We start from the raw sequence: 10,773 nt of genomic DNA on the forward strand, positions 1-10,773 counted from the left end.
GTGCTGTGTGACATTTGAGAAGTGGAAAATGAATCCTATTTTCTTTTGTAATGTGCATCCTGTGAAGATTGAAGTCATTTTCCATGAAATAGTTCAACGCAACCCTGAAATATTCTGTTGAACACAGGATTTTGTGATATTTGTTTTAGATGTATTTAATCTTGATAACTGTGTCCTGAAAAGAAGAGAAAATGTATTACTTAGTCAGTATTTAATCAATTATTGTGACAATATGGTTGTGACAATTATTCAAATTTGTTTTCTTTATTTTATTTTATTTTATGTAGTATTGACTGAAAATGTCATTTATTTGAGGTATTTGAAGCACATGTGGGCTGAGCATAGTTGATAAACGTCACTCATTCAACCATTCATTCATATTTAACAATCCCAAGCTAAAGGTAGCTTTAATTTATAAAGGTGATAAACAAAACACGATCATATCAAAATGTTACTATTATCAGGAAGATAATGTGGTCCTGTAAATATAGCTTCCCCCAGGCGGAGCTTTTCCATACCACTCAACACTTGTGCATCACCACTGCATTCCCCAAAATCATGGCTGACAATATGTCTCACATCCATGATACTGAGCTCTGGGACCTTCACCACCCTTAACACTGATGTCTGCATCCCCATCAGCCACCACATCAAAATCCACAAAATCCACTGACCTTTTCCTTTCGAGTGCTGTCCTGCTGCTTTTATGGTTGAGTGAGGAGAAAGCGATTAATTCATATGTGTTGGTGAGGTTCCTCACTGGTGGCCAGGTGCTGCTACTGGTGGCTTCATGTGTTTATGAGAGCAGGTGTCTTTAGGGGCATAGTAACAGTCCAGTCAGTCGGCCAGTCAGTCGGCCAGTCTGTCTGTCAGCGTGTATGGAGAAAGACAGAGGCTGGGGGGGACATAGAGCACGAGGCAGGGGATGGGACATGACAGGAGAGAGGGGCCATTTTAAAGGGTTATCCCCTGTCAGCAACTCTAGCCAAAGGGATTACACAATGTTGTCTCTTTTCAATCTCAGGCTAAAATGTGGGCTCTTTGTTTCTTTAGTATTTCATTGTTTCTCTGTCTGTCACAGCACAACCTCGGGATTACAGGGTAAATATGGGTCATGTTTCAGGTAACCAGATGTTGTAAAGGTATAAGTTAAAGGTGCACTTGAAGCACCACAGAAAGCTCATTTTTTAAACCCAACTATAAACACTTGGGATATTTTCACTGGTGTTTGATTTTGACCTTTTATGCTAAATGGCTGAATACTAAATGTATAGATAAAACTGAGGAAACATTTAGATGAAGTCTCAACAACATCCAAAAAACAAGGCACACTGTTGAACAGCTTGGTATCAAGTCTGTTCTACAAATTAATCAGCCTTTTACTTATTTTTAAAACTTCTTAAATATTCTTGTTGAAGAATGATACATTAAAATAATATATTCTATTATAACTCTCTTAACTGATTTTCATTGTATTATTTCCACTTTTTGCACTGAACGCTATAATTGTACAACCCTAAAAATGAGAGTTGGAAAAACAACTTCTTGGCTGCCCCTGTGCTCTTTTAAAGTATGTACGACTTTGAAAAGAAAGTTAACATTATCATCATTTTACAGTTGCTTAGAGGAAGTCAAACGTCAAGTCTTGGTACTCCAACTCAACTGTACCAACTTAGTCCTATACTTGAGTCAGAAGTGTGTGTGTTGGTGTGCAAATAAAAAAGTCCACACTTCTACAAATGACAAAAGTGCTGTGATCTGAAAGAAAAAGCTCTGAAGGATTGGGACAAAATTACTGCGGATTTAACCTTTGCCTAACTGTAATAAAAACAGGGAGAAATGGCAGTAAAGATGCATGGTAACATCACATTGGTAGCAAGAGGAGTCATGTTGATATTCTGTAAAGTCTAAATGTGGACCACAAAGGAGGTATAGATTTTTGAGGAACTAAAGAGAATAAAACAGCTAACCCTAACCCTAACCCCACAGCAATTGGAAACAATGTTGTACTGGCACCAAATTAGCATTTTTATCTCTCATTTAATGAATTAAACAGACAAAACTGTATTAAGTGGCAATATTTATTTTGAGGAACAGAATGTTGAGTATATTTTAACAGGAATCAAACTTTTCTTAAATGAAATATGAAGTGACAGTGGGTCTGCGTTGGCGGGTAAAGTGAATCCATGTGCATTTCAAGACTGAACAAGAGATTGTCTTTTTGCCTGTCCAGACCAGCATCAATACTGACACCAGTCTGCACTTTGGAAGTAGTGAGGAGCAAATTATTCAATGTTGAAAAAAACAGTTCTGATAACAGGGTTAAACTTGAGGCTAAACTGCTTGTTCGGGATAAACTGCTAAAAAATATATGTAATTAAGTATTACAAAATACTTTTTGTATATCTAGACGTTATCAAAATGCTGTGTCCCCATTTCATAAACATATTTGGCAACATTAAACAACAGCCATTGAAACAAGGATGTAAATGAATCCAGTAAAATCATTCGTAAGTGCCTCAGCTGTTCACAAAGTGAGGATTTCCTTTCTCACACCACAGTCCCTGAAGATCCACTGTCAATGTCCAACATTATTACATTCTCTACAGACAAACACATGACTCAACAAATAATCAAATCCCCCACAACTAGTGTCTCTATTTCCTTCTTTCCACCCTGCTTGATTTTTATAATTAAATGTTCCTGTAAATGAAATAATCTGAGGAAAAATCTCATCTAAACATAGTTGACCAAAGAGAATCCTTTTACACATTATGTCCGTCTAAGGGAGGTATAAGAGTTTCCCATTCAGACTAAAGCTGGAAAAAAAACAACAACCTTAGTTTTGGAATTATGGCTAAGTGAAGAGTCTCTAGTCTTGGCTCTGATGCTTTCATCCTGTATCTTGTTTAGACCTTGAAATTCACTTCAATATCTACCATGAAGCTTACTTTAAGAAAAGTTTGCCATCATACTTTTGACATGTAACAGAAAGCTAGCTGGATAGTAGGATGCCACAGGACAAGCAGGATACTTTATTATGACAAAGAAAGGCAAAAGCAAGACCTTCTTTTAACTAGTTTTGCTGGTTAACTGGTGGCAAACGCCTTTAATTAACAAACTTTGTCAATGGTTCCATTACGAACTCTTGATCATTATAAACCTGTGAGATAACAAAAAACCCATCATGATGTTGATGCCCAATCAGGAGAGAAAGTAGCTCTCTATACTCAATCTACTGCATATATACTTTATATATGAGAAATCCCACCAAATAAAAAATAAAAAAATCTAATTAAATATCCAGTCCTGTGACAGTTATATTTGAGAGGTTTAAAGGATTGTGGCCACTAATGAGCATCAACAACACATACATGAATATGTGCAAATATGTGGCTTCGATTCTCAATAACCAAAAGTGTTTTGTTTTTGTTTTTTTAATTAAAATATCTACTTATACCACAATACCAAACTGAAATAATTTTAAATCATAATTTGACAGCCACAGCTGAATTTCTCTCTGAGATAAAAGCTCAAACTTGCCTTTAGACTTCATTCCTACCTGAATATCTCATATCTCTCATATATTAAGTAAATATAAACAATTTACACCCCGGCATTGAATGTTTTTTATCCAAGTTTTGGGATCATATTCAAAACACAAATGATGACACCATGGTAGTGACACTGCTGCACTACCACAGTTATAGTGTGAGTACAGGTGAAGTGATGGTTGGCTGAGATAAAGTGCATTCAGATGGAACATACAGCAGCGAAGTACTGAACTACTATCAGTCCTCTTCATCACTCCAGAAGGCATCTTCTTCATCAAGATCCACACCATGGAAGAGTCTATAACAGATGAAAGAAGAAGCATTCAACCAACATGTTTACTGTGTAAAACAAAATAAGGAAGAAAAGAAAAGAAAAGAAAGAAAGAAATGGTGACTAAACAAAAAAGATGTCATCACTCACTGGTTGTAACAAGGTGAATTTGGGTTGTTAAAGTGACTGTAAGGGTTGACTTTGCTGAGAACGCCCAGGCAAAGCCAACAGAAGTATCGTCTACACGAGGTACAGGTCATCTTGTTACAGCCGTCCACTTTCTAAAGAGATGGAGAGAAGTCGTTGGCAGGAGTCAGTTAGCATCAACAGGTTACAGTTAATCTATCTTTTGGGTACAATGTTAATGAGAATAAATATGCTGTGTGTTTCATATTCAAAACAAAGCTCAAAGTCTGTGCTACTGTGTTGTTACCAGCAGGGGGAGCCCACCTGTATATTAGTGCCACAGCGTGGACAGCATTTGCAGTTCTCATTGAGCCAGTCTCTGCTAAAGGACTCTTCCACTGCTTTCTGGATCACCCTCTTTCCAAAGCGTTGCTCCATGAACTTTTTACCCTCACTAGTGGATGACAGGTACTCATCTTTGAGGTTACGCAATTCATCTGTGACAAGACAAAAAACAAAAAAACAAGATGAAGGTTAGGATTCATAAAATATCATCCAAAACCAATTAATTCTCCATGTCTTTTACCTTCCTATCTTACCATTCATCCAATCTCTCTATAATATTTTTACCATCTAGCTCAAATTATTACTTTTCTAACTAGTATTACTCACAATGTCTTAACTCCATAAATAACTGAACAAACATCACAAGTGTACAGTTAGCTTTAGTTCATATAGTCCTGAAGCAGACCAATACAGGAGGATGAGTGAGAGATAATTTGACAATGAATCTAATAAACAAAAAACACAGGGGGACATTTTTCAATTAATAATACTAATAATAATAATAATAATAATAATGGTAAACATTTTGAAACAGAATTGTCTCCCTGCTACTAATTCACAAAACCATCCCTTTCATTTTGAAGTCATTATCAGACGCTCAATAAGCCAACCTGTTGACACAAAGCTTCAAAAGTGCAACCATTTTATTAATGTGTGTATGTTAAACTGAACTTGTTTCAACAAGGTAACAGTTTAAAAAAATAACTTTAATTCCTATAAAGCGACTAATGAAATTAGGCTTTTACCTGACAACAGCATTAAATGACATCACTAACAACACTAACAAAAGACTCTTCTCTTGTTACCCTTATAAACAAAGTGTCTGTATTTTCAGCGACATTACCCGCATTGATTTTACAGTGGGAGAGACCATGATAGCCCAGCTTGCACAGTGTACAAAAGGCATACTGGCAGGCTGAGCAAATGCCCATGGTTGTGTCTGGCTCCACCATAACAGCGGTGCCACAGGACTGGCGGGGACAGTAGACCACGTCTGCCATGAGGTCTAGACTGGACTGGAGCAGCAAACGGTCATAGCGGGCAAACAGCTCCTCATCCACCAGCTGCTTCACCTGACAGATGAAACCAACAGGAAGAGGAATTGGTTCATTACATATGATAGGGGTTGGGAAACGTTTAAAATACAATTAGAGGATGAATTTGAACAATTGTGAAGTGTGAGATAAATGCCTGTTTTGGATAAACGTACTGTACCACTTTCTTACCTGGGAAGGTGTGGCTAAGGAGGTACATTTGGGCTCAGGGCAATTAAGGCACTGAACGTTGCCGTCCCGTATTTGGATCTGGAAGTATTCAGTCATGCAGGCCTTGCAGTAGACGTGCTGGCACTCCTTAAAGCAGAGGCAGTGGGAGCCCTGTTTGTCTACAAAGCAGATCCCGCAGCAGAACACCTTGCAGTCAAATGCTCTCTGGCGCTGCGCCTCGTCAAAGTCCAGGAGCTGAGGTAGAAGGTCGGCACGTGGGTCCATCAACAGAACAGCCCGAGGGTCCAGTTGAGAAGACTGTGGTTCACACTTTTCCTTCTTGACTTCTCTTTTCTTCTCCTCAGCTATTTCTGAATGACTCCCACCTTGAGTCAGAGCTGAACAAAATTGTGAAATGTTATTGATCACCCCTCGAAAAAAATGCCAAAACATACATGTAATAAGTTAAAATGTTTAGAAAACTCAAATAGTAGAGCGCCAGTTGACTCTGTATTATCACAACTAATGCAATTCTAGTCACCATATATCTGTGCTCCTAACAAATAATTGAGATAAATACGCATTAAGGAAAAAATATCTATTTTTCCAGTGAGAGTAAAAATACTTGTTATGGGGGATTCTAGTTAGCATTTATCATATAAAGCACGTGTTTGAGAGACCAGCAACTGTTTTATAACAAAAGCAGAGTGGATAAATGTTATAGGCATACATGGAAAATTTTCCTAAAAAACGCAATGTATAGACAAAAGAAATCCCTCTCCATCATCACTTATGACCCATTAAAAGTGTGTGGCGATGTATACATCTACAGACTCTTCATCCTGACTGCATTTTCTTATTTTCTTATTATTTTGCCAATAACAGCATGCAAGGTGTGAGGTCGAAACTCAATGGCATCAATGTCTCCAACTCTCTCCTCTGCTCTCTGTTTGTGTCATGTATAAAAACATGTTTCTGTATCTGTTTGACTGACAGCACACACACACAGCCAAAGAGCAGAGCAGAGAGGCCACAGCAGATGGGATGGCAACGTGCTCTTGGTGCATTCACACCAACTTCAGCAATGCAGCACCTTCCCGCAGGGTTTTGTAGAGGTGCGGACATGTCACACAATCAGAAAATTACATTTCACTTTACATTTTTTATTCTTGTCATCACTGCTCTCTCTCTTCATTTACCCTCTAGCTCGCTCAACCATCTTGCACACGCTCTCAGCTCACTCTGGTGTTTGGGCCGGGAAGGAGGGGCCAACTCTGAATGTGATGTTTATAAACAGCAACCCAAAAATCCTACATAGTATTGCCTTTAATTGCTGGCGCTATACTTATTTAATCTACAGTGTTTAAATCAATTATGAAATATAATCTACTTTTTGTAGAAACAGTAATTTGATGGCATGACTATTAAACATGATAATATAAACATATACTTTACCTGTGGCTGCCTGTTCGGCTTTCCTGCGCTCAGCACCTGCTTTACTTCCTGCCCTCGTGACTTCAAGAGGAGACTGGATGCCCAGAAAGTCCAGAGCCTCCTCTTTTAGGAACTGGATCCATGTGAAAAGAATCACAAAGCCTTGGTTCTCCTCCCACAGCTCATCCAGGCGTCTGCACATTGAGCTCATCTAAGGAAGTAAAAAGGTAAAGTACAGGAAACAGGTATTGAAAGTGACTGCTCAGAAACTTTCTCTGAGTGATACTATTTTACAGAAGCACAATAATTCCTTTTCAGGGTAAAGTCACTCACCTTTCCTCATTTGACACTCAATTTTAATACTATGCCAACATATGCAAGTCAGCTTTTGGATAGTGATGTAGGGTAGGATGATATTGGCCAGCTTGAGTCTTACCTGTGCTCTGTTCATCCATTTACAGCTGAGAGTGAAGATTGGTGAGGATGTGGATGGATAGTCTGCTGGAATCTCAAAGTTGAGCACCAAAGGAGGTAAGAAGCAGACATTATATTCAGTTTGTGTCTCTCCTGCAACAGACAGAGAAGATTTTATTATAAATCTTATTGGAGGGCATCTAACAACAGTCTCTTAATATTATTTAGAGCATTATATGAAAAGTGCCTGCAATGTCTAGTCTTTCTTTCTTTACACAGCTTTAGTGACAGCTGTACCTTTGACAACAACTTTGAAATCAGGAGGGAGCTCCAGACAGAGTTGGATCTCTCCCCCCTGTGCCGACTCCGCCCGGTGGAACTCCTCTTCATCATAGATACTTGCTAAAGCAAGCAGCTCATCTTCCTGGGCTTCCTTGTCCTCAGACATTTACATTCCTGCAACAACAACATGTGAGAAATAACTTCATCATCATGAAAGTCAACAAAAACGAATCAAGAGCAGTAGTGACACATCAATGTAGTAAAGATCAAGAGTGACAAATATCACACAGTCAGAGAAAGGACCAACTAATCACCTTTATCACTATTATCAATACAAATACAAAAGCAGCATTGGACACCTTTAGACACTTCTACCCTTTTGTGTATTGATTAATTGATCAATTGTTGGTTAAAGGTCGGGTTCAAAATGATTCAAGTCTGTCTTAAAACAACAGTCAGGAGTTTTTCCACCTGTGTTATAATTTTGGAGTGGAATAATTTTGGTTTTACTAACAGCATTGACTTTGTCACAAATAATCTCTCATATGTGGGTTTTTCTGGTAATATTTGTTTTTGTTATAACTCAATATATTTGTTAACCTCTTGCACTAGAACCTGATCACATTTCATTTTGCGCTTGCAGCTTTCTGCTCGTCCAAACTCTCCATTCAGACACAAAACCCTCATTTAAATACTGCTGTCTCCACCCTGTTGGACCTGTTGCAGTTATTCTTAGTAGATTAGTAGACCCGCAAAACTCACGCAAACGAAACGCGCAATCTATGAATTTGGTACCCACTATTTGGGATCTTAGTAAATCAGGCCCTCATCATCTTCTGATGATCAGTATGTACAGGAGGAATTATTATGTCAAGGCCTATTTTCATGTTAATGTAACCACCGGATTGTTAATTTAGGACAGGCTTGAAAATGGTGTACTCGTCCTTTAACTCCTATCTTTATATTTATGTTGTTTACGAGAATTAGATTTTGCTGTACTTTGTACTTTGTTTACTATTCATTTAATGTCTTACTCTTGTTGTGTTTTTATTTGTTACATGTTTGAAATAAATACAAACAAACAAACAAACAAATCCTCGTAAGACAAACATTAGTAACATTGTGATATAACGTCAGCTTGCTTTAGCCAAAGCCAACCTTAAGCTACACAGTGGCTACCCAAAGTTAACACCGTTGCTACCAAAAGTTACCTTAACCCATATTATACGAAGTCGTAATTTAATGATAATATAACAGTCAGTCGCGTGGTCCTGTGGACGGGGGGAAACTAGAAAACTTGTATCCAGAAGTCAGTTTCGCGGCTAGCATTAGAGGAAGGCATAAATGCTAGCTGATGTTAGCAGTGTTCAAGCTAGCTGATGTAAACAGTGACTATGGCTACACGAGCTCGGCCCTGCTGTCACTTTTCATCTGTGGCAGCAACAAAAGTCACGTTATTTTTTTTCTGTACAACTGAGCACAGCCGCTGTTATCCACTACACGCATGGTAACACTGTAATAATGTGAAAATAATAACGTGGTTCTTACCTTATCCGAGCCAAATGCTACTGAACCCTGCCTTCTGACGAGTTCATGGCTGTGCAGACAGGGTGTGTGTGAATACGTGTGTGACAGCGACGCCTGCAGGTTGGTTAGTGTACTTAGATTCATTTTCATTCATTCAAAGTTTGGACACACTTTCTCAATCAAGTGTGCCCAGACCTTTGTACTGTGTATTACTGCAATAGTCTACATTTAAAACCAAATGGAAAAAAGTCTCCTAAAAAGGACAAGTGCGGAGGCAGTGACAGAGAAGAGAAGCTGGAAGCTGGAAGCTCTCATGGACAATTCCCACATCCTCTCTATGCCGAACTGACTTGGACTCATCCAGCCATATGTCTCAAAGCGCTTGGGGGGCCCTTTTATACCATCAGCCATCAGACTGTACAACACTGCAGCTCCCAGCACCTCCCACTCACACTAAAAAAGACAGATGCTGTCCTTACTATGTTAATCCAAGGAACATTGCACACAGTATATAATCTCAGGAATTTCTGCATATTGCAGATTTATTTACACAAATATCCAGTTTATTGTATATAGTATTTTATTTATTTTATCCTATTTTGTCTTATTTAATGTTGATTCTACACTTTCACCCTTATGCTGCAACTTTTTTCCACTGTACTGCTGTGTCAATTTGAATTTCTCCCAAGGGAAATCAATAAAGATACAGTTAATCTTATTTTATCTTACTGCAGTACATTTGAAACCAAATTTAAAATGTCTGTATGTGATGTGCTAATGTGTGTACCTTCGTATTTTGTAATGTGGCAAAGTAGATCAGCCATGGTTGCTGAACAAGTCTGTAGCAATTTCAGCTGTAGGTGGCGCAACAACATTTAAATTGCTGCTGGAGCAACAGCTCACAGCTGGCAGCAATCACAGGCATTTTCTTCAGGAAATACACATTCTAGTTTTGTTATCACATAGTGATTTGGTAAAAGAGCTTTTTCTATGTTAGGCTATTCACAAGGCGATTCCTATATTTTTTATTCACATATCAATGGTCCAAGCTATCTCAAAGATAGATTTTGTATGTGTAATTATTCATTTTTATTTTGTTTACATTATAAGTGAAGATGCTTGACCTTTTTGTGTTCTGACAGTGTTTAAATATGACAGGCCTCCTCATGTTAAATAACCTCTTTCACTCAACTGATCCAACCATTAATACTCATATTACAAAACAAATAAGCCCAAATTACTTTAATCATATTAGTAATGGTTATAATACGAATTTCCTTTACCCATCTTGCTGATGAAGCAGGGCAGCAACTGACAAACATCTTGATAATTTATCATTTAACCTGCCAAGTTAAATTGGAGTTGGACGACCATCAGCTCAATATATAATTCAGTTTACTATCATAACAGAATAAGAAAAAAAGCAAATCTACACATCACATTGTCATGCTGAAACCACTCAATTTTGTCCAGTGACTGACATACTAACAATCTTTCAGCTGCATCATTGTGTCCTCCTGGTCAATTTAAACAAACTGTGGTAGCACAACACACACAATGACATATCTACCACATCTCTACTGTCACAATGAACAAGTCTCATCCCATATACTTT

General features: G+C 38.1%; 1 protein-coding gene across 1 annotated transcript; it reads right to left on the minus strand.

The window, feature by feature from the left end:
• Positions 1–2,067: 2,067 nt before the first annotated feature.
• Positions 2,068–9,233, minus strand: rnf14 (ring finger protein 14). Its single transcript, XM_053331670.1, has 9 exons — positions 9,180–9,233; positions 7,647–7,805; positions 7,372–7,502; positions 6,957–7,146; positions 5,523–5,899; positions 5,141–5,369; positions 4,276–4,448; positions 3,976–4,106; positions 2,068–3,852 (listed from the first exon to the last, which is right to left on the minus strand). The coding sequence occupies exons 2-9, from the start codon at positions 7,795–7,797 to the stop codon at positions 3,792–3,794; spliced, it is 1,443 nt and encodes a 480-aa protein (XP_053187645.1). The 5' UTR covers positions 7,798–7,805; positions 9,180–9,233; the 3' UTR covers positions 2,068–3,791.
• Between the last annotated feature and the right edge of the window lie 1,540 nt (positions 9,234–10,773).

The sequence above is a fragment of the Scomber japonicus genome, chromosome 13 (genome assembly GCF_027409825.1).
Source record: "Scomber japonicus isolate fScoJap1 chromosome 13, fScoJap1.pri, whole genome shotgun sequence".
NCBI lineage: Eukaryota > Metazoa > Chordata > Actinopteri > Scombriformes > Scombridae > Scomber > Scomber japonicus.